General features: G+C 41.8%; 1 protein-coding gene across 3 annotated transcripts in view; it reads right to left on the reverse strand.

Annotated features, from left to right (window-relative positions):
• UTRN (utrophin) overlaps positions 1 to 24,966 on the reverse strand; it is a 1,286,828-nt gene that overhangs the window by 1,008,559 nt on the left and 253,303 nt on the right. For all 3 annotated transcript variants that reach the window (XM_033935605.1, XM_033935603.1, XM_033935604.1), the window contains 4 exons: positions 14,913 to 15,005; positions 13,282 to 13,454; positions 4,385 to 4,500; positions 130 to 293 (listed from right to left, as the gene is read on the reverse strand). In XM_033935605.1, coding sequence (XP_033791496.1) covers positions 130 to 293; positions 4,385 to 4,500; positions 13,282 to 13,454; positions 14,913 to 15,005 — 546 coding nt within the window. The remainder of the gene's footprint in view (positions 1 to 129; positions 294 to 4,384; positions 4,501 to 13,281; positions 13,455 to 14,912; positions 15,006 to 24,966) is intronic.

Raw genomic sequence — 24,966 nt, forward strand, 5'->3', positions numbered from 1 at the left:
CAAGAGTGACAATGCATACTACAGAATAACACCTCATACATTAGGTATGATAAACGGAGCTAGTCAGAGGATGGCCAACATTTCAGTCTACACAGCTGGAGAGCACCTTCCATCCACTCACACACATACCTGATGCCTGATGAATGCCCCTTCCTCACACTGGCCCTTGTATCTCTTTGGAAGGGTCTCCACCTCACGGATGTCATCCATAGTGACTTCTTGGGGGAGCACCTCAAACAAGGATGTTAAGTACATGATGATGGATTTTTTGTCAGGAAGCTGAACAGCAACATCTAAGCACAAGATGGGACATAAAAATTAATCCTGCATCTATTTGAAAATGTTATATAAGAAAAGTAGAAAAAAACCTGATCGTTACCTATCACTTGAATATAATATATAGAACCACCAAAATAAACCAAAATGACACTGGAGATATGTTGAGAGATTGGAGAAACTGGGTCTCTTTTCCCTGGAGAAGAGGAGACTCAGAGGGGATATGATAGAGACCTACAAAATCATGAAGGGCATAGAGAGAGTAGAGAAGGACAGATTCTTCAAACTTTCAAAAAAATATAAGAACAAGAGGGCATTCGGAAAAGTTGAAAGGGGACAGATTCAAAACAAAGACTAGGAAGTTCTTCTTTACCCAACGTGTGGTGGACGTAATAGGGCAGAGTACAGTACTGGGGTTTAAGAAAGGATTGGACAATTTCCTGCTGGAAAAGGGGATAGAGGGGTATAGATAGAGGATTACTGCACAGGTCCTGGACCTGTTAGGCCGCCGCATGAGCGGGCTGCTGGGCGCGATGGACCACAGGTCTGACCCAGCGGAGGCATTGCTTATGTTCTTATGCTTATGTTCTCTATTTATAGACAGGAACAAGCCTCAGAATACTGAGTATTACATTTTCACCCATTCAGGGTTCTTTCAAAGAGAAAGACACTTTTCTCTTATTAACATTCACATTACTGGCTTGAACCCATCCTGCACTTTCTGTCGGTCCAGAATCTCTGAAATGAACTGTGAGGTTTAACTAGCTTTTATTATGAATGAAGTATACAGTCTCTCTAGTATTAAATAGTAGTGAAAAGTATTAAGCAGTAATATTAATGAAAAGCAGTGAAGAAATAAAATTATATTTAATGTTTGAAAGATGGTAGGGAGGATGGGTTCAAGCCAGTGATGTGAATGTGAGTAAGAGAAAAGAAGTGTCTTTCTCGCTGAAAGAACCCTGAATGGGTGAAAATCTAATACTCAGTATTCTGAGGCTTGTTCCTGTCTATAAATAGAGAGAAAAAAAGAAATTATCTCCAGTGTCATTTTGGTGGTTCTATATTATATTCTATTTGAAAATGCACACAAAAGTATTCATTCTGTATTAATTGAAAAATAATGAATTAGAGACTTTGCAATTTGGAAAGTTGTTCAAGACCCATTTGTTTTTTTTAAGCTTTTCTGGGCTAATGTTCTGCTCCTTGAGTTAATTTTTTACTTTCTGAAAGTCATCTTTTATGCAGGTTTTTAGATTTGTGCTGCTTGATTGAAGTAAGGTAGTAGATGAGCGGCTGAGATGTAAATTTATGGTATAATCATGATTTTTGCTAATGTAGAAGATCTTTATGTTGTGCAAGTCTTGAAATAGGTATGCAATATTGTGAGCCGCCTTGGATAAAGGCAGATGAAAAATGTTGGGAGAATGGGCAGAGAGATGGCAGATGAAGTTCAATGTTGAGAAATGTAAAGTATTGCATGTGGGAATCAGAAACCCGAGGCACAGCTATACGATGGGAGGGATGTTATTGAATGAGAGTACCCAAGAAAGGGACTTGGGGGTAATGGTGGACATGACAATGAAGCCGACGGCACAGTGCGCAGCGGCCGCCAAGAGAGCGAATAAAATGCTGGGGATAATCAAGAAGGGTATTACAACAAGAACGAAAGAAGTTATCCTGCCGCTGTACCGGGCAATGGTGCGTCCGCATCTTGAGTACTGCGTCCAGTATTGGTCACCATACCTTAAGAAGGATATGGTGTTACTCGAGAGAGTTCAGAGGAGAGCGACACGACTGATTAAGGGGATGGAAAGCCTTTCATACGCTGAGAGATTGGAGAAACTGGGTCTCTTTTCCCTGGAGAAGAGAAGACTTAGAGGGGATATGATAGAGACTTACAAGATCATGAAGGGCATAGAGAGAGTAGAGAGGGACAGATTCTTCAAACTTTCAGAACATAAAAAAACAAGAGGGCATTCGGAAAAGTTGAAAGGGGACAGATTCAAAACGAATGCTAGGAAGTTCTTCTTTACCCAACGTGTGGTGGACACCTGGAATGCGCTTCCAGAGGACGTTATAGGGCAGCGAACGGTACTGGGGTTTAAGAAAGGATTGGACAATTTCCTGCTGGAAAAGGGGATAGAGGGGTATAGATAAAAGATTACTGCACAGGTCCTGGACCTGATGGGCCGCCGCGTGAGCGGACTGCTGGGCACGATGGACCTCAGGTCTGACCCAGCGGAGGCATTTCTTATGTTCTTATGTTCTTATGTTTTAAATAAATAAATGAAGGTGCTGATTTGCAGTTCTGAATTTCCAAGTTTATTTATTGATATACCACCAATTGGAATTACTGCAGTGAAATTCATGAATCAGCTCTCCGTGCTTGAGTCCAATTCATCCCACAGGCTATCACATGCTGCATGATCCGATAGATCCTGTTTTATGCGAGGGACGGTTCTGCCAGTAAATAGCAGCAGAGCAGCCTAATCTGTTTGGCTTCTCTAACCAGAAAGGTGTTCCACTGCCCCTGCTTCTCAACTAAACACATCACTGGTTCTGCCCCCAAGCTTTCTATTTATATATTTATTCAATTTTCTATACCATTCTCCCTGGAGAGCTCAGAACGGTTTACATTAATTTATTCAGGTACTCAAGCATTTTTCCCTGTCTGTCCTGGCAGGCTTACAATTTATCTAATGTACTTGAGGAAATGGGGGGAATTAAGTGACTTGCCCAGGGTCAAAAGGAGCAGCGTGGAGTTTGAACCCACAACCTCAGGGTTCTGAGGCTGTAGCTTTAAACACTGTGCCACACTCTCCCCTAAATGTTAGTGTTGAACTGAGCAAAACACTGGTTGAGTCATGGCTGTAATGGTCCACTCCCATTTTGCCATCTATCCTAAGGAGAGCATATTTTAAAACAGATAAAATATTCCAAAAGGTATAAACAAGAACCATCACTTTTCAATAGCATTATATGCATCAGTATCATGAGAAAGTACTGAGCACAGGCAGCCACTATACAATGAAATCTTCATATCTAAAGAAGGGAAAGTAAGTTGAGCCAAACCTCATTTCCGTCAGATAATGAACTACAATAACTTCATTATTCATACATTATAAGTCTTTCACTACCATGTCACTATGTGGTTGGATACTTTTGTTGGGACACTTGAGACACAAGCTTGAACTCAGGAAGTGTTTATCTCACTGGCTAGAGTTTTTAACCCTGTGGAAGCCAAGTCTTACCATCAATATGTGCTCATTTGTGCTTTGTAAATGCAAATTCAAAGCTTGTCAAAGAGTTTCCCCAAAGGGTTTAAATTAAATGAAACAGATAAAATGATAACAGCTGGAGTGGATTTTTAGGTTAAAAAAGAATGCTGCATTGTGGCTTTGAAAAGGGAACTCTGGCCTAAACTGAAATGCTGTGGTTTCAAGCTGAATTGCAAATGCAAAGCTTCCAAGTCAGGGAGAATGTTCCAGTCCTTTAGAACAGAAGCCAACGCCTGTCAAATTTCCCATAAAAGCAGCATGAAGCCATGAAGTCTCCGATTGACCAAACAACTAGGCAACCATTTTGCTAGCCTGATTTGGTCCTCTGAATTGAGGTAAACTTCCCCCCCTTCCCCCCATCTTAAAGAAGAACTGAATCTGGGAGTGAGCTTGCTAAGGATATGAGGGGAGAGAGGTCTGAATAAAAATTTTTGAGACATGGAATTGAGGGAAGGAGAGGAGTGGGAGATATGTGACCCATTCTGCTGTGATCCAAATGAATGAGCAGTTGAGGGAGGTAGGTTAAAACTGGCAGTAGGTGCAAACAGAGGCCAAGGGAGGAGGTTGAGAAAACACTGAGTGGGAGAGATGAGAAAGGACTAAACAGAAACATAGGAAGAGAGATGCACAAAATGAAAGAATGTCTTTGGAAAGCTTGTGTACTCCATGAAGTATAATTTTCAAATCTTGAGAGGGAATAGACTTATGTGAGAGAATTTTTCAACATCTCAGGACCTGTCTTTTTCAATAAAACTAGCAGAAATATCATATGGAAGTTCTGGATCATTTGAAAACAACAAATGTACTAAATCCATAAAAATAAGCAGTACCTTCAGGATCCAGCAGCTTCTCTATCCCCAGATGGTTTTTGGCTACAGTAAAAGCATGCTCTAATCTCTCTATTGGGCTCATTTTGACAACTTTCTCCCAACTGAAGAGCTCAGGCCTGAAAAGAGAAGACACAATGATTTCAGCACACCTAGATTAGTCTACTGCATTTTAAAAAAAAAAATGAAATATGAGCTGCGTTCTTCATTAATTTCAGCTTACAATCATATATTTTGTTGACTAGCTGAGACTTACTTTGCAAGAGACATTTAACATCAAGTTAACACAGAATGGCACTCGGCCTTGCTATCAAGACACAGTCTTTGTAAAGGGAAATAAATGAACAGCTATTCTAAGAAAGTTTAGATGGTAATATTAAGAGGAAAGCAATCAAAGGCATTTGCGTAGGGAAAGCCATGCTCTAGCACAGTCATTGGTTTTTATAAGTTTGCCTGACTGAAGAGAGAAACGAAACGTGTGTATAGTCAAAGCCATCATGAAAAGTAGTGCCAGACAGTTGGGGGTAAATGGTATACGTATGTGAAGCACTGGAAGTTGTTTTGGGTTTTTTTAAGTTCAATATTCTTTATTATGGTTTTACAACTTACAAGAATCCATTGACCTGATTTAGAAATACATGACAAGTATGGGTATGCAAGGTCAATAAACAACAGGATAACAAAAACAATAGAAATCTGTAACACGTATCTTATACATATCCTATACAGTCCCATTTATGATGTACTAAGAGACATAAGAGAAATGAGAAAGTTATTTTCATTTCTGTGTAATTATCAGGGCCTGGCTCAGTTTGGTGGTATCTGTGCATTACTAAATCTATTTCCTTAACTATCTACATTATACGTCACTCAAATTTATAGGTAGATTTTTTTTTCTTTACTTAATACTTTTATGGGCTTCCATTCACTGGAACTACTTCACATTTCAAACTGGTATTAAGAAGTTCTTTTATTTTAAACACTTGCAATTCTTCTTTTGGGTTGTTGTTATAATTGCTAGTTCACCTACTATATACGAGGTCTGTTCAAAAAGTTCCAAGACTGATTTTATAAAAATGTATTAAACAATCTTACAACTTATTCCATTGGGTCCCCTTCAAAGTACTCCCCTTCCGTATGTATACACTTTTCTCAGTGCCGTTTCCACTTCTGCAAACAGTCCTTAAACACATCCTCAGTAATTGCCAAAAGTTGCTGCATCAAATTTTGCCTTACGTCTTCAATGGTGTCTAATCGCTTTCTTTTCAGTATGAATTAAAGTTATGATTTCAGTACGGATTAAGTTTAGGAAACAAGAAGTAGTCAGCAGGGGCCTCTGGAGAAGAACTGTCATTGCGTTTTTTTTTGTGCAAAATTCACAAATTTTGATGCATTCAAAACTCCTTCCATGACATATGACATGTTCTCCATAAAGTCTGCAATAATTTTAACTCTTGGAAATCTCAAGGTGAAGAATGTCTACAGAAGTCAGAGTTCGAGTCAGAGAAGGAGGAGTCAGAGCAGGAGGAGTTGGAGGAGTCAGAGAAGGAGGAGTTGTCAAAGAAGGAGGAATCGGAGGAGGCAGAGTCAGAGATTCAACAACATTGACCACCATAGGATCTACTAACAGAGGGAAAGCCTCTCAAAACTTCAATGTCCTGCAGTGGTCGAACTGTTCTCAAGAATTAACAAGAAAAGAGCCACCAAAGGCATCAAGACGGTAATTTTATCAAGGAGTTATTTGCAGGTAACAGGCTGTTTTATATGTGAAAAAGGGCTTTCCTAAAATCACCCACGGATACACGTGTAAGAGTGCATTCAGTGCCAAAAGGATGTGTACTTTTAGGCAATCTGCATATGGGATGTGTTCTGGGACAGAGCCGAGATTCACAAGTATTCTTTATAAAATACTTGTGTACTTTACAAGCAAGCATAAATGCCCACAGCTTCAATCTAGCCACTAGAAACATAGAAACTTAGAAGATGTCTATGCCCTAATGACCCAATTTCCTTATCTTGACCCTCGTAGGGATCCACAGTGGAGAAGCAGCCTAATGGTTAATGCCATGAGCTGAGATCCTGAGGAACCACGTTTGACTTCCACTGCAGCGCCTTGTGATCTTGCACTTTGTGTATATAGTACAGCTACAGAAATTATAAGTGGTAGTAGCAGTTCTGTTGCTATTCCCCTATCAGTTTGCAATGACACATACATAGGTGCCTATAAGCTGATCTAACCAAATTACTCTCTCGGTGTATTTCTGATATGTGCATAATCTGTGTTCATGTCCTCATCCTGTCACACAAACCAAGCAAGTCCTTAAAGCAGAAGGACCAGGTAAAAAAAACTCCATTAATTGCAGCTTGTCTCTTGGCTCCCTTGTTTCCACTTCGATTCTCCTCAATCTCTTTTCTTGACTTCATTATTTACATTAGAGAATGACACACGGATAAATTTGTCCCTGTCGGAACTCAATTTCCCCGTCCTGTCCCCGTGAGTTTTGTCGCCGGCCCTGCCCCATTCCTGTAAGCTCTGCCTTAATTGCAGAAGCCTCAAACACTTATGATTTTAAAGTGTTTGAGGCTTGTGCACATGAGAATGGAGCTTGCAGGTATGGGACAGGGCCAGGAAAAGAACTTGTGGGGGCGGGACAGGAAAATGAGTTCCCGCAGGGACAGAGAAAAATTTGTCCCCGTGTCATTCTCTAATTTACAGTTCCCTTTCCTTGCTTTAGGTCAAGATGGTTTACAAAGCCATAATAAATGTGAATACGACAAAAGTGAGAGGGTAGCATTATAAAACATTACAATTAGGATTTCTTCAATAAAGAAAAAATCAGAGACAATACTGTCTTAACTTATAAGATAATAATCCAAGCTGGATGCAGACACTAGGATCAGATAATCCAATCCATTGAGGTATAAACCAACTATTGAGAACAGACAGACAATCAAACAGGAAGAACATGGGACTACATAGGAGACTTACATACAATCTCTTCCTACAAGAGTGAGAAGCTTAATTGTTAACCAGTTAAGCCATAATTTCTTCCGTATGCCCCGATTCTGATGTCTTGTATTATTTCTTGTTAGGGGAGGAAGGGGAATTCATGGGCTGAGGGGTGGGGCTTCTTTGTAATACAAAGGTTATGGGAGTTTAAATGTTGTATAGATTAGTTTTCTAATGAAACGAACCCCATGAACTGTTTATGTTTTCTTCTCTTGAGGACATATTTTTGTATGTCTGAGTTTGTCAATAAAACATTTCAACTAAATGCTACTTTTTCTACCTTGTCTCCGGTCGTACAGGTATATATAGTAGCATTTTAAATATATACAAGTTAAAATAAACTGAAAAAGGACTCTCTTATATGTTATATGCCCATAGAAAAAAAAAAATCACATCTGCCACTTTGAGATTGTTTGCCAGTTAACCACTCTCAGCATTATAAAACTACTACTTCCAGAAAGAAAAATAGAATACTTTAGCTGCACTCTTGACAGTGAATTTCAGGAAGAAGCACTATAATTGCACTCCCTTTCTCCGACTAAACTTAGCTCAGAAGGTAGGTGGAATGGCCTTGTTGGCCAGATTCGAAAATGTGGAGAGAGGAACTCATTTAGGAAATTGTTAGACTCAACTATTTATAGATGCATTTCTTTGAGCAACTGACTTTATGTAAGCTTGAATCTGCCTGTTTTATTCTTATTTTGTATTAATATTTTATGTATGTAACTCCCTGTAAACCGTTTTGGAAAAAACGGTATAGAAATTTTAAAAATAAATAAATAGAAGCCTAAAATTAGGGCCTAGTACCTGATGGAAGAGATGTTATTAGGACCAAGCCAAGACAGACAGACTATTGGTCCCACACACAACCTCGTGCCCACTACGATCTTCCCACCAAATTCTTCTTTCAATTCCTTCACTTCATCATATATTCTATGACACAATCCACAAGACAATTTTTTCTGTGGTAGTCCCGATACTATGGAACGCACTTCCATGTCATATCAGGAATGAAACATTTTATCAATATATGACAAATCTAAAGACTTTTCTGTTTAAGGATGCCTTTGCCTCTTAAGAAGTTCCCTTCTGTTGGCAGTGCAGTACATTATTCTTATCCCTTCCCAATGCGACAGGCCTCCTTTTTCTTTTGAATATTGTAATTTTTCCCTATCCTTCCTTTTTGTCTCCTATCTTTATATCCTTATAAAGGAATATTTCAGTATTATGTATTGTTTTTATTTTTCCCCCTTTAGTTTTAAACTTTTTTACTGTAAACCGCCTAGACGTAATTTTAGGCGGGATATCAAATATACACTTCCTCCTCCGTTTTCGCGGGGATTAGGGGCAGAGCCGACCCGCAAATATGGAAAACAGCAAATAATATTCAGGCTAGTTCTGTCCTTATCCCCGCTTTCCCCAGCTATTTTTAGCCCTGTAAGCCCCTCCCCCCCCCCCTTTAAGCCTTACCTGGTGGTCTAGCAAGTTTTCAGGCAGGAGCAATCTTCCCACGCTCCTGCCCTGTGCAGATCACTCACAGGAAATGGCTCGAGAGACTACGGGAGCTCAAGGCAGCCATTTCCTGTGAGCGATCTGCACAGGGCAGGAGCGTGGGAAGATCGCTCCTGCCTGAAAACCCGCTAGACCGCCAGGTAAGGCTTAGGGGGGGGGGGGGCTTACAGGGCTAAAAATAGCCCAAAAAATGAATTCAAAAATCACGAATAACCGAATCCATAGATATGGAATTTGCAAATACGGAGGGGGAAATGTATAATAAACTTGAAGCTTGAAGAGTATGTTATCATTGCCACCACTGAAAAGGACCAGAGACAGAGGAGGACCAGGAAAGAGTAACAGCAGAGAGAGAGAGAGAAAACAAAACATAAAAGCAACAAGTAAAACCAAATTAACAAAGGCAAAAAAGAAAAAGAGCAATGCAATCCAAAGCCTATAAAAAAAAGTAAGCCAAAAAGGTTATACTGTATATATTTGAATATAAGACAATATTTTGGGGTCTCGTCTTATATTTGGGTCAGTGCCCACTTGGCCCCCTCCCAGACTTGTTTCAGGCCTCCGCCAGCCAGTATGACCTGGTAGGGTGGAACAGAAGGGATCCATTCCATCTTGTATCCCAGCTGACTAACAATTTGTTTACCTCCCTCCCGCCTCTCCTGAGTACCTTTTTCGACTTTTTGAATCCCTGGTGGTCCAACGGTGTATTGGGAAGGAGCAAGCTTTCCACGTTTCTGTCCCACGCTAAGCCTCTCCCTCCCTAAATAGCTGCCTGAATTCTCGCAGCCCAGCGGTATACTGGGCAGGAATGACCTTTTTGCGCTCCTGCCCAGCCCTGAGCAGCTCCCTGAAAGGTTGCCACCAGTTCTCCTGTGATGCAAGAGAGGGTGGAGAGCCTGGCAGGAAGGAAGGGGGAACAGGATGGAGAGCTTGGCAGGGCATGGAGGGAGGGGGCTGGGTGCAGAACCTTGCAGGGCAGGAAGGGGGGGATAGGGTGGAGAGCCTGGCAGGGAGGGGAAAACCTAGCAGGGCAGGGATGGAGAGGGCTGAATGCAAGTTTCAAGTTTATTAATTTTTAATATACTGACCATTAACGGGTATCTAGCCGGTTTACAATAAAATGTTAAAATAAGGATAAACGGTTATGCTTATAAAAGTAAAGGTTTTTTTAGAGAGAAAGGAAGTGTACATTAAGGACATGGACGGGACAAACTTGAGAATGATGGTTAAGAGGTAGGAGAGGGGTAAAGTTACATTATTAGAAAAGGAGGGAAAAAAAGGGGGGGTGGAAAAGAAATGAAGGGAAAGGAATAAAACATTAGGGATAGGATCGCTTCTTAAAAGCGGTTGGTTGAGTGAGAGAGAGGTAATTCAAGAGCAGTTGAAAGCATCTTGAAATAGGAAAGTTTTTAAGCTAATATTACATTTATTGATTCGGTTTTCATGGCGGAGATGAGATAGAAGGCATTCCATAGAGTTGGGGCTACTACTGAAAAATTTTATTTCCTGGTATAGAAAAAATCTTTTATAGAAGGAATGGAGAGTAAGTTCTGGTCTGCTGATCTAAGCGTCCTTGTAGGGCGCAATGGAATGAGGAGCTTATCGAGGAAGGAAGGTTGATGGGAGTTTGATTTTAAAGGTCAACATGATGGTTTTGTAAGTAACACGGTGTGTGATGGGAAGCCAGTGCGCTTCTTTCAGGAGAGGAGTGACATGATCATATTTCCCTAACTTGTGTATAAGTTTTTTTTTGCCGTGTTTTGGATTAACTGTAAACGTCTGAATTCTTTTTGGAGCCTGACAGGGGAGGGAGGGAGGTGGGTGGCAGGGCACATAAATATTAACTCCCCCCCTCCCCCCCCCCCCCCCCCCGTCTTATATTTGAGTCAACCTTTTTTTCTCCTTTTTGGGGGGAAAAGGGTACCTTGTCTTATATTCAGATTGACTTATATTCAAGTATATACAGTGGTGCCTCACACAACGAACTTAATTCGTTCCAGGAGCAAGTTTGTTATGCGAAAAGTTCGTTATGTGAAACGCGTTTTCCCATAACAATACATGTTAAAAAAAATAATTCGTTCTGTAGCATAAAATATGCTAAGATGACATAAAAAAAGATAAATTTTTGGTTATTATTTTTATTTAGATACATCTAAAAACATAATTGTTTTTTAAAACAACACACATTTTTTAAATTTAAAGACAGACTAAGTAGAGTCTAATTTTACAGTGAGAGGGCAGAGTCTCAGCGGCAAAAACTGGGACTTAACTGTTCATTTTTTTTTTTTTTCTACCGTGTTTCCCCGATGATAAGGCAGGGCCATCAAATAAGACAGCCCCCCCTTTTTAGAAAAAAATGTAAAATAAGGCACCCCCCCGCAAATAAGCCACCCACCGATACCTGCTTACCCGAATCGGGTGGTACGGTGGGTGACTCCGTGTGGTCCCTGGCACCCCCGACACGATCGGGGCAAGAGGGAGCTCAAGCCCTCTTGCCCCCCCGACTCCCCGACACGATCGGGGCAAGAGGGAGCTCAAGCCCTCTTGCCCCCCCCGACTCCCCGACACGATCGGGGCAAGAGGGAGCTCAAGCCCTCTTGCCCCCCTGACTCCCCGACACGATCGGGGCAAGAGGGAGCTCAAGCCCTCTTGCCCCCCCGACTCCCCGACACGATCGGGGCAAGAGGGAGCTCAAGCCCTCTTGCCCCCCCGACTCCCCGACACGATCGGGGCAAAAGGGAGCTCAAGCCCTCTTGCCCCCCCGACTCCCCGACACGATCGGGGCAAAAGGGAGCCCAAGCCCTCTTGCCCCGCCGATTCCCCAACTCCCCGACAATATCGGGCCAGGAGGGAACCCAAGTCCTCCTGGCCACGGCGACCCCCTAACCCCACCCTGCACTACATTACGGGCAGGAGGGATCCCAGGCCCTCCTGCCCTCGACGCAAACCCCCCCTCCCCCCAACGACCGCCCCCCCCAAGAACCTCCGACCGCCCCCCCAGCCGACCCGCGACCCCCCTGGCCGACCCCCACGACACCCCCAACCCCCTTCCCCGTACCTTTCTGTAGTTGGCCGGACAGACGGGAGCCAAACCCGCCTGTCCGGCAGGCAGCCATCGACGGAATGAGGCCGGATTGGCCCATCCGTCCCAAAGCTCCGCCTACTGGTGGGGCCTAAGGCGCCTGGGCCAATCAGAATAGGCCCGGGAGCCTTAGGTCCCTCCTGGGGGCAGGGCCTGAGGCACATGGTCGGGTTGGGCCCATGTGCCTCAGGCCCCGCCCCCAGGAGGGACCTAAGGCTCCCGGGCCTATTCTGATTGGCCCAGGCGCCTTAGGCCCCACCAGTAGGCGGAGCTTTGGGACGGATGGGCCAATCCGGCCTCATTCCGTCGTTGGCTGCCTGCCGGACAGGCGGGTTTGGCTCCCGTCTGTCCGGCCAACTACAGAAAGGTACGGGGAAGGGGGTTGGGGGTGTCGTGGGGGTCGGCCAGGGGGGTCGCGGGTCGGCTGGGGGGGCGGTCGGAGGTTCTTGGGGGGGGGCGGTCGTTGGGGGGAGGGGGGGTTTGCTTCGAGGGCAGGAGGGCCTGGGATCCCTCCTGCCCGTAATGTAGTGCAGGGTGGGGTTAGGGGGTCGCCGTGGCCAGGAGGACTTGGGCTCCCTCCTGGCCCGATATTGTGTGGGGAGTTGGGGAATCGGCGGGGCAAGAGGGCTTGGGCTCCTTTTTGCCCCGATCGTGTCGGGGAGTTGGGGGGGCAAGAGGGAACCAGGCGGAGAGAGGGCAGTTAAGCGCAGTGCCTGCGCGGAAGGATGCAGCTCGGGCGACTTCGTTGTGTGAAACGAAGTTCGTTGTACGGATCAAGACATAAAGTTCGTTGTGCGCAGCGTTCGCTGTGTGAGGCGTCCGTTATGCGAGGCACCACTGTACAGTAAATATTTTTGAATAGCACCTACAATTCCTTAAATAATCACTCCCATCCTACATAAATGTAGATTTTTAAACATTGGAAAGTCTTTGCAATTTTATATGCAGGAAGTGCATGTTGAATAGGATATATAAATGAACTTATAAGAAGTTTTTACATCGACTGATCTCTTTTCAGGCTGCTAGTTGGGATATTGAATTTCATAAATTACTATCGTTGTCATCTTCATATTTGCACTTTAGAAAATTATTGAAATCATCATTGCTTACCAAATTTATTGGTAATTGAAAATCCGGTAATTTATTTTATAACTGAAAATTCTTGCTATTTTAACTACAAATTGTTTTCTCTAAATTTTGTAAGTCACTGTAGTTTTACAGTCTCTGTTTCTTTGTACACCGCAATGAACTGAAAGGTATTTGCGGTCTAGAAACGGAAACAGAATTTTCACTTACTTGTGTCTGTGAAGCACAGCATTAAAGGCAAGTCCATCTGTCCAGCTTGTGGTGAAATTCAAAACATTGACTTGACTATAAGGCCTTGTGGACTGGCGGACCCAGCTCAAGAGAATCTTCTCGCTGTTGGTCTGCTGTAAGTCTGACATGATGTCCTTCATGACATCTTTCACCTAAGAGAAACGTACAGGAAATCTCAGAAAAACTGATTTATAAAATTAGACACAGTCTACAGCTTACTTTAATAACAACTTTATTAAAAACACAGAGGAGGACATGAAAATAGGAACACAGCAGAATTTATTGATTTAGTTTACAATATTTTTGGACAACAGATGCAATAAATCTGAATGTCTTAATTGTGTATGTTTGATTGTATCCTGCCATGAACAGCGGAATGAGCAGAATAAATATTGTTTAAAATAACCTGAATGCTGCATGGCTAAAATCTGTCTAATTAACGAACAAAATATTAAGGGGCTCTTTTACTAAGCTGCAGTAAGAACTAATATGAATTTATCACAGGTTAAAAACCACTACCGGGGAGGGGGTGGGTGGTCGCTTAGGCATCCCACAGTAGTTCTGGGATCAGCACGCACCCCACACAATAAAAAAATAGATTTTATTTTCTAGTGCTGGGGGCATGTTTGGGAGCAGAGAGTAGGGTCTGGATTCTCGAACTGGTATCAATATCTCCGTTAAAAATGCCATCTACACAGCGTTTTAATCGAGATTTGAGGCGCTGGTTTGCGCCTAGAAAATTGGCACCAGAATCGCATTTACATAGGCGCTTTAGGCTGCCGAATGTCAAAGTAGGCGTGGCTAATGCCGGAAGTGGTGTTAGGCGGCCTAAAGGCGCCTACATAGGCGCGCTTCATGCGAAGACAGATGCTGGAAACGTAGACCCAGAAAATCCCGGTCTACATTTCCGGCGCCTTTCGCATTGGCATGATTCTGAAACTGGCGCCCATGTGTGATTGGCACGTTGAAGGCGGACACTGATACTGGTGCCAGTTCAAGAATCCAGGCCTAGATATCTACTTTGCTAATCAGATAGCGCAGCTACATTACCGTGCACTAATTAATTAGTGTGTGGTTAGCACATGAGCCCCTATTGCCTCAAAAAAAGATGTCAGTACATGCTCACACACTAATGGGGAAATTTAGTGCATGGCCTGAAAATGAAAAATGGGACCATTTTACCAACATGCTGAAAGTGGACTGAGTGTGTGGGAAAGCTCTGAAATGAGGACAGCACTGCCTGCTTTTTAATGCAGCTTAGTAAATAGGACCCTAAATATAGAGCAGGGTTGCTGACCCCTTAATTAGATGTGTTTTTGATAATAATCATAATGAATATGCATGAGATAAATTTACATATATTGCATCTCCAGTGTATGAAGATTTCTCTCATTCTTTGATAGAAAGTATGTTGGGGGGGGGGGGGGCTCAGGGGATTGAGCCAGTGTTGAGCTGAAGATTCATTGTTGACATCCTGAAAACCCAACTGGCTGAAACAGTACAGCAGAGTTACCACTTTTTTCCCTAAGTTGCATAATACAGCAGTTTTGAGGACACTTTTTCATCAACCCTTCTTAGCAGAAAAAAAGTCAGACATTATCGCCCCTCACCTGCCAATGCAAAATTATGCTCCATATCAGTCCCAAGGTCAGCTTGTGGTTTCCATCTACAATATCAGTCCCTCCAATATTAACCAACTCCACCTAAAAATTGAAAAAGATGAGTAAGGACTCAACTTGAATGGAATAAGTGCAGATTTCCTGAAATTTCAGTTGCACGTTAACAGCGATGCAAAGCTATGAGTCTCTTCTAGCTAGGCATAAGCCAACAGGCACAATTCTTTGAAAACAAAAAGCTGTGTAAATTTATTATTAAAACATAATGGGGCTCTGGGTACTTGTACAATCAAAAAGCTTGATCGTCCAAGTACCCATAATCAAAGCTGGTTTTAGATGTATCTAAAACCAGTTTAGGCCTTTCCCCTGCATCTAAACACATAGAGCGAAAAGGGGCGTTTTTACAGGAGAGGAAAGGGTAGTAGGTGGGCCGACCTAGACATAGGCATACAGCAGGTATAAGCAAAAGTTTAGGCAGGCTGCCTAGTCGGCACTTATACGTTTTGACTTAGACCAAGTCAAAACAGGTATAAGTGATGAAAAAGGGGCCGCTGAGCTGATGGCGACTGACGCGATCAGCTCAGTGGCCTGGCAACCTACCCACCCCCCACCGCAACCATAGGGGCAGGAGAGATGCCTCAACTTCCCTGACGCAATAGTGATACCACCATGTGCCGCCAAACGCGGCACTTGGGATCGCTAAAGCAGCAGGAGAAATGACCTATCTCTCCTGCTGCGATCCACCCCACCACCCGATCCGATCGGGCCAGGAGAGAGCCCAAGCATTCCTGGCCCCGCTGACAATGATCGGGCCAAGAGAGAGCCCAAGCCCTCCTGGCCCTCCCGATTCCTGCCCCCCCCCCCAGCCGATTACAATCGTGGCAAGAGGGAGCCCAAGCCCTCCTGGCCACATGACCCTCCCACTACAAGATCGGGCAGGAGGGAGCCAAACCCCTCCTGCCCAGGCGACCACCCTATCCCCCACCCTCGACACCCCCCCCCCCCGTACTTGAAAAACATTGGCCGGACAGACAGGTGCTAAGCCTGTCCATCCGGCAGGCCAACCATCGCTTGAATGGCTGGCCTTAGGGCCTGATTGGCCCAGGCGGCTCAAACCCCATCCACAGGTTGGGGGGGGGTCATGGGTCTCCCGGTCAGGAGGCCTTGGGCTTCCTCCTGCCCTGATGTGGGGGTGGGGTGGATTCTGTAACCGGTGTTGTTTTTGACAGACACCGGTTACAGAATCCTGCTTTTAGGCGAAGGACTAGCTCCTCCTTCGCCTAAAAGCTCTAGTATTGGGCGTTTGGGACTTAGGCTGTTTTTGGTTGATTATATGTTGTTAGTATAGACGTAGTGGTGGTCTGGGCGTTTAAACAGCTGAACGTAGAGGTAGGCCATTATCAAAAAAACCCTCCTTTTGATAATAGACATTTTCCCTGCTTCTGCTTTCAATGTTTAAGGCCTTAGGCCAAAAGGGGACTTAAGACTTTTTTTTTTTATTATGCCCCTCCAAGTGACAACAGTGATGAAAACGTACCAGTCCAAGAATTGAGGTTACAGCCAGATGATACTTAAACAACAAGATACTTAAATAACAAACTAATGCAGATGAATTTACATTATATATGAGGGTTAATAAAAAGTAAAGGCAAAATACTTTTAACAGCCTTAATAGAAGTAACTGTGAGCAACTGAACATATCACTTTTCCACATAGTTCCCATGCAAGACTGAACTCTGAGGACTTTCTTACAGATCAGACTCCACAGGTGACCCTTGAGGTCCCTCCCGCCCACCTCAAAGCAGAGCTTTTTTGGCTGTTCAGCCAACCAGGAACAGGGCATTGCTTTGGTAGGATTTTTTTTGTTCTTTCTTTTTCCTTCCAGATGTAAGTACTTCTGCAACCACAGTATGACTGGGAAACATCATATCACCAAAGCTGCTGCTCAGGTTATAGCTTCAGTCTCTCTGCATTCAGAAAATATTACCCCCTTAGTCCTTTTGTTTTTCCCATATGTTTTCTTTTCTGTATTTATTGTAGCTCTCCCCCCTATTCTTTTGTTCTTATTACATTCATTTTGTTTCTTGTTCGTCTGAGTATATTTCATCTGTTTTAATACTGTTGTTTTTAATTGGTTTTATTTCTGTTCCTAACCCTATTTTATTTCTGTAATATGTTTGTATTTTGATAAGCGTTTAATCAAATTTACAATAAACTTGGAAACCCAGACAGACAGTGGTTCTATGTGCAAGTTGCCTTCAGATTGAATCCATCATGAAGAAAGTAAAGGAACTGAGAGAGGAGGTGGCAAGACTTAGAAGCATCCATGAGAATGAGAGGTGCATCAATGAAATGGTTCATAATGCATCAAAGATTTCCATAAGTGGGAAAGAAGAGGCTGTGCTGAGGGAAGACAGCTGGACTCAGATTATGGAACTCTGCAAGATTGGTACTGTGCTTCACCCACCCTTGAACTGAAGAACCAATATGCTGCCCTGGAGGTGGAGGAGATGAAAGCATCCCAGGGAGAAGGAGGACCAAAGCTTGAAACCCCCAAAATTACTGACCACTAGGAGGTGTAAGGTGGTTGTGGTTGGTGATTCCCTACTGAGGGATACAGAAGCATCCATTTGCAGACCAGACACGATGTCCCGGGAAGTGTGCTGTCTGCCTGGTACCAAAATCCAAGATGTTATGGAGAGATTGCCAAGACTCATCAAAACTGATGACTATTATCTGATATTGCTCATCCACATAGGCATTAATGAAACTGGCTGGTACCCCTGCAAATGTATCAAAAGTGACTTTGTGGCTCTGACAGAGAAGGTGAAGCAGTCAGGTGTGCAGGTGGTAACATCGTCAATCCTCCCTGTTGAGGGTGAGCGGTAAGTGCCAGGTCAGAGAAGCATGCATCTTGGAGATGAACGTGTAGCTACGTGGATGGTATCGAGAGCGTTTTGGCTTCCTGGGCCATGGGATTATTTTCCAAGGGTTGCTGGTATCCATCTTTCAAAGAAGGGAAGAAGCATCTTCGGTGGCAGGCTGGCTAATATACTAAAGAGGGCTTTAAACTAGAAGTGACGGGGCAGGGTGATCAAAGCCTTCGGGTGAGAATAAGCACTGAGGTAAAAAAATCATTGAATATTTCTACACGGATATGAAAAGGGAGCAATATCTGGAAAGCAGAATATACTAATGCTTGAAGTATGGGAAACATGATTTTAGATCTAGAAGCTGTGATGGAAGAAGATAAGTTGGATATAGTGGCGATCACGGGGATGTGGTTCATGGATAACCATGACTGGGATGTAGTTATACCAGACTAAAATCTGATTAGGAAAGAGAGGGTAGGAAGAAAAGGAGGGGGCGTAGCATTATATATTAAAGCCACACAATTGCAGGATCTACAGGGTAATGAAGAGGCACTGTGGATCAATCTGGAAAGAGGGAATGGTAAATATATTTACATTAGTGTGATATACAGGCCTCCTTAACAGGAATTAATTAAAAAGGATGGTTAACAAGATTAAAGATATTATAATGCCCCTGTATCGCTCCATGGTGCAACCTCATCTAGAGTATTGTGTTCAATTCTGGTCTCCTTATCTCAAGATAGATATAGCGGCACTAGAAAAGGTTCAAAGAAGAGTGACCCAGATGATAAAGGGGATGGAACTCCTCTGGTAAGAGGAAAGACTAAAAAGGTTAGGGTTCTTCAGCTTGGAAAAGAGAAGGCTAAGGGGAGATATGGTTGAAGTCTAGGGGCACTCGATGAAACTGCAGGGAAATACTTTTAAAACCAATAGGAGGAAATATTTTTTCACTTAGAGAATAGTTAAGCTCTGGAACGTGTTGCCAAAGGTTGTGGTAAAAGCGGATAGCGTAGCTGGTTTCAAGAAAGGTTTTGGCAAATTCCTGGAGGAAAAGTCCATAGTCTGTTATTAAGACTTGGGGGAAGCCTCTGCTTGCCCTGGATCAGTAGCATGGAATGTTGCTACTCTTTGGGTTTTGGCCAGATAGTAGTGACATGGATCGGCTACCTTGAGAACAGACTACTGGGCTTCATGGACTGTTGGTCTGACCCGATAAGGCTATTCTTATGTTCTTAGATGGAAGAAGTAGACAGAGATTTAATAGAGATATTCAGAATATATCTAAAAATGGGGAAGTTTTACTAATAGGTGATTTTAAGGTGCTAGATATTGATTGGGGAATCCCTTTTATGGGGTCTTCTAGAAGTAGGGAGATCCTAGATTCTCTATAAGGAGAACTGTTCCAGCAGTTGGTAATGGAACCCATGCGGGTTGGCATCATACTGGACTTAGTGCTTACAAACGGGAAAAGTGTTTCTGATGTTATAGTGGTTGATCATCTGGCATCCAGTGATCACTGCATGGTACAGTTTAATATTAAGTTGGGTATAGAGAGGGCTCATTCAAAAGTATAGGTTCTAGACTTTAAAAAAACTAACTCTGAACGGATGGGGGATTACTTCAAGGAATTGTTCCCTGGATGGGAATGTATGAAAGGAGTGGAAGCGCAGTGGGCAAAACTGAAAGGAATTATTATAAGAACGAAAAACCTTTTTGTAAGGCAAGTAAGTAAAAGTAAGAGGAAAAGAAGGCCACTTTGGTTCTCAAAAGTAGTAGCTGAGATTGTAAAGAATAAGAGATCAGCTTTCATAAACTACAAAAGATCGCAGAAAGAAAAAGACAGGCAAAAATACCTGCAAAAGTTAAGAGAGGCTGGTTGAGGTGTCAGGAAAGCAAAGATACAAATGGAAGAAAAAATGGGGAGACAAGACATTTTTTAGATATATCAGTGATAGGAAGAAGTGCAAAAGTAGCATTATGAGACTCAAAAGGCACCGGGAGCAGGACTGCAGAAGACAAACGTGAATAGGGATGGAGGAGAGGTAGATCCTGATCAATTTTCAGAAGGTTGTGTTTGTGAGGAGCAAGCTAAATCGATGGGGGCCAGATGGTGTACATCCGAGGGTGGTGAAGGAACTTATGGAAGTTCTGGTGTCTCCACTGACTGACCTTTTCAATGCTTCTCTAGAGTTCGGAGTGTTACAGAGGAATGGAGAAGGGTGGATGTGGTCCCTCTACACAAAAGTGGAAGTAAGGAAGAAGTAGGGAATTACAGGACAGTAAGTCTGATTTTTATTTTTTCAATTAATATTTTATTAGATTTTAAATAAATACTTCATATACATAATATATATACACACAAAACAAAGAACAAGTAGGCAAGACTAGTGCGATAAATACAAAACATTAGTCATGAGAGGTTGTAAGAGTATCATAATAACTGCCATAAGTATATTAATTACAGAATTTAAGCACAGGTTCCCATATTTGGTCAAATCTCTTCAAATTGCAACACTTAATTACAAACATTTTTTCATATTTAGCAAATAGACAAACTAAATTCCACCAATTGTTGAATCCCAACTTAGAAGAATCCTTCCAGTGGACAAGGATAGATTTAATTGTTATCATAAATAGATTCTTCAATAACTGGCCTATATAAGTATCCAGCTCAATGTCTGTATCAGTAGTGCCAAAAATAATTCATCTATAAGACACAGGAATTGATATGGAAAGTATCTTAGAAATGGATGACCAAACTTTATTCCAGTAATCAGTCATGTAAGGACATGTGAAAAACATGTGTTCCAGAGTACCAATTGCCAAATTACAAGACCAACAAACATGTTGAATCGAGTTAGGTGTAGTGTATAACAGGAGTAATAATAATAATAACTTTATTCTTCTATACCGCCACAATCTTGCGACTTCTAGGTGATTTACAATCAAGAGTGCTGGACATTCAGCGAAATACAATAAGTAGATATTCAGAGGAAATATAGAGATCAGAGTAGTATATTAGCAGAGAGCTTAACCCGCATAACAGGTGTAGTTTATTAGCAGAGAGCTTAACCCGCAGGGTACTCCTCTAATATTTGGATTACAGCGAAATGCAATCAACAGTGGCTCTAAAGCCAAGTTAAATAGTACAGGTGAGAACAGACATCCCTGTCTCATACCTAGGGAAGGAGTAAACGGAGCAGAGAATTTATTATTTATATAAATCCTTGTAGTGTGTTCCGTATACAAGATCTTTATTAAATTTATAAATTCTACTGGGAAACCAAACCAGTTCAATACTGCAAAAATAAAAGACCACACTACATGATCAAAGGCTTTCTCCACGTCTAACCCCATAGCTAATAGTTGCATCCTGATATTACCTTGTGCATACATTAGAACATTAGTAAACATTTTTGTATTAACAAGAGAGCCTAGCTGACATAAAACTTCTGTGGTAAGCAAATTAATGAAAATTCTTTTAAAATAGAGAATAGTGAAGTTTCTGGAATCTGGTGGGTTATAGAACCAGAGGCAACATGGATTCACTAGAGGTAGATTTTTTATAGCTTCGTCACACCCACTTGACACTAAAACATCACTGTGCATCAATAAACTTAGTTATCCTATTCAATCTACTATGAAGGTATTGGGTGTAACATTGGACCATAGCCTAACCATGAAAGACAAGGTGGACTCCTTGGTTAGAAAGGGATTTTTCCACTCTCTGGAAGCTTCGGTCCATTAGAGCATATTTTGATGCTTCATCATTTAGAATTCTGGTACAATCTCTTATACTGAGTCAACTTGATTACTGTAATATCGCCTATTTGGCAATTTCCCAGAAGAATATGCAACGATTTGCAAAATGCGGCAGTCAAGCTGATTTTTGGGTTGAAGAAGTTTGATCATGTAACACCTTCCTACCGACTTCTGCATTGGCTACCGATGGAGGCATGTGTGAAATTTAAGTTTGGATGTTTTTGCTTTAAGGTACTATTTGGTTTAGTCCCTAAATATTTAACTGACCTTTTCTCTTTCTCAACCAACAGACATAAGAGAAGCTCACACATGAATTTGGTTTCTCCACCAGTTAGAGGATGTAAATTTAAAAAACATCATCAACATCTTTTCTCATATCAGGCAGCATTATGGGGTAAAGATCTGGAACAATTGCTTATGCTCACTAATACTTATGGGGAATTTAGGAGACACCTAAAAACATATCTGTTCCTGAAGTATTTAAGTAACTGATCTGTACAATCTTATTCCACCATAACTGATTTCTAGAGCTGTTAATCACTAGCTTTTAATTTTGTTAACTCTACTCAATTTGTAACACCTTTTAATCATTGTAAATTGCATAGAACTTCACGGTCCTGCAGTATATAAACTGTTATTATCAGTAGTAGTAGTAGTAGCAGTAGTAGTAGAAGATCTAGTCACACAAATCTCATCAATTTCTTTGACTGGGTGACCAGAGAATTGAGCAGAGGTGATGCGATTGAAGTGATATATTTAGATTTTAGCAAAGCCTTTGACAGCGTTCCACAAAGAAGTCTAATAAATAAACTGAGTACCCTCAGGATGGGCCCCAAAGTGATGAGCTGGGTCAAGAACTGGTTGAGTGGAAGATGACAGAGGGTAGTGGTCAATGGAGATCACTCTGAAGAAAGATAAGTTACCAGTGGTGTGTTTCAAGATTCTGTTCTTGGGCCTATTCTTTTTAACATTTTTATAAGCAATATTGCTGAAGGACTGTTGGCTAAGATTTGCCTCTTTGCAGATGATACCAAATTCTACAATAGAGTAGACACCCTGGATAGTGTGAATAACATGAAGATAACTAGCGAAGCTTAAAGAATGGTCTGAAATTTGGCAGCTAAAATGTAATGCTAAGCAATCCAAGGTCATGCATTTGGGCTGCAAAAACCTGAAGGAATGTTACAGTTTAGGAAGTGAAGAACTTATGTGCACAACAGAAGAATGGGACTTTGGATGTGATTGTATGTGATGATCTTAAGGTGGATCACTACCAGAATAAAAAAGATGATGAAGTGAGGTTAAATGGAACCCACTTCCGAGTGGACTCTATAAAGAAGGGGGCAGCACATACATAGATGATGTTAAAATTAAAAGGGTTAATGTCTTAATCCTTAACCCTTGTTGCTACATCCTCCTTGATGTTATGCAAAAATCTTACTGTTGCTAATTTACTTTATGATTGAATGTCAATGAAACATTGTCACAGTCAAATCTAGCTCTAAAGAGAGAATGGACGCTTGAAAATAGCTCCTATAAACCCTTTGATAAAGCCATTATATGGCAAAACGGGTCCCGTTGGGCTGGCTAGTAATGCTGCATAATAAAGATAAGTGACAAAACTTACCGTGACAATGTTTCATTGAAATTCAATCATAAAGTAAATTAGCAACAGTAAGACAGTAGACAAAACAAAACAATGGTAATTAAAATCAATGGAAAACAAGATAAACAATATTAAAACAGGATCTCAAGATAAAATGCACGAACATAGCAGAATCCATAATTAGCCTAACAGATGTATAAGTTAAAGGACTACTGAAAACACTCAAAGGCTGTCACCGAATCAACTCCTTAGGAAAGTATGAAAATAAAAAAAAATAAAATAAGATTCTACTAAGCTAATATAGGAGGGCTTAATAGTTTATACATCCTCAAAGACTTAGATATAAATCTGAGTCATTTCTTTGGGAAAAAAAAAGGTAACTGAGGAAAGGCGACCAGAAAGGAACAAAATGAATGGGTATCGGATAACAAGAGTTATACAATTGGGAAGCATCAGGAGAAAAGAAAATGAAAAAATAGGACAGAAAATTAAATAAACTAAATTACAATCTGTTTTTATTATGAAAATTGTCCTAAATCTAAAGAAAAATACTTAGGGCCTCTTCTACTAAACTGCATTAGCGGTTTTAGCGCAGGGAGCCGCGCTGAATGGCCCGCGCTGCTCCCGACGCTCATCGAGTTCCTATGAGCATCGGGGGCAGCGCGGGCCATTCAATACGGCTCCCAGTGCTAAAACCGCTAGTGCAGTTTAGTAGAAGAGGGGGTTAGTATACATAAATGCAACTTCCATTGAGCTATAACTGAAAAAGGTATGAGCAAATCCAAACTCCGCTCCCCATCCTTCTTTTTTATCCCATTCGCGCAGAATTACGACTCAGTATTGTTTTCAGTTTCTAATCCATGTGTTTTTATATCAGGACTTTTAGGGATCCCTGAGGAAGACTGTATTGTTGAAACACGGACCGTGTTGGGTCCACAGTTCCCAACAGTTTGGGTCCTAGATATATTTTATGTGGATTATGAATTTGTACATTTCTTAATAAAGCCTGCATCCTGAACATCACCATCTCCACAGAGTTTTTTTGTTTTTGCTGGACTCGCATTTTCTGTGGGATTAAGGGTCAACCTTTTGCTTGTTTTCCTAAATCTATAGAAAAATACTTAGGGCCTGTTTAACAAAGCTGCGCTAGTGGCTGCCGCACGGCAACAGCCCCAAAGCCCTTTAAAATCTAAACTAAACTAAAACTTAACTTTATATACCTTATATACCAAAGGAAGCTCGACGCGGTTAACAATAAATTTTTAAAAATAAATTAAACTGAAATACAAGAGTTAGTTTTCAAAATCTCTATAAGCTTCGGGGCCGTTTACCGCGGCTTTGTAAAACAGGCCCTTCGTATACATAAATGCAACTTCCATTGAGCTATAACTAAAAAAGGTATGAGCAAATCCAAACTCCGCTCCCCGTCCTTCTTTATTATTACATTACATTAGTGATTTCTATTTTGCCATTACCTTGCGGTTCAAGGCGGATTACATCCAAACTAAAACAAAAATTTCTCCCAGAAGTCATTTCGTTGTGATCAATTCAATAGCCAACAGAATAATAAAGTAAATTCACAAATCTATCTCCTTCTCAAAGACTACATTCGAAAAGCATGCTGACGCTTCAGAGTCTTCCTTAACATTCTACTCATGCGAGCTTACATTTCTGTAGTTATCTGCGTCATATTCTTTCTACTTATGTCTTTATTGGTGTCATTCTGGAGTACTGTTCCAATAAGTCCACTTACAATTTCAAGTACAGCCTTTTGTTCAGCAATCACATTTTAAATCTCAAGAGTAGA

Source organism: Geotrypetes seraphini, chromosome 3 (genome assembly GCF_902459505.1).
Source record: "Geotrypetes seraphini chromosome 3, aGeoSer1.1, whole genome shotgun sequence".
NCBI classification, from domain to species: Eukaryota; Metazoa; Chordata; class Amphibia; order Gymnophiona; family Dermophiidae; genus Geotrypetes; species Geotrypetes seraphini.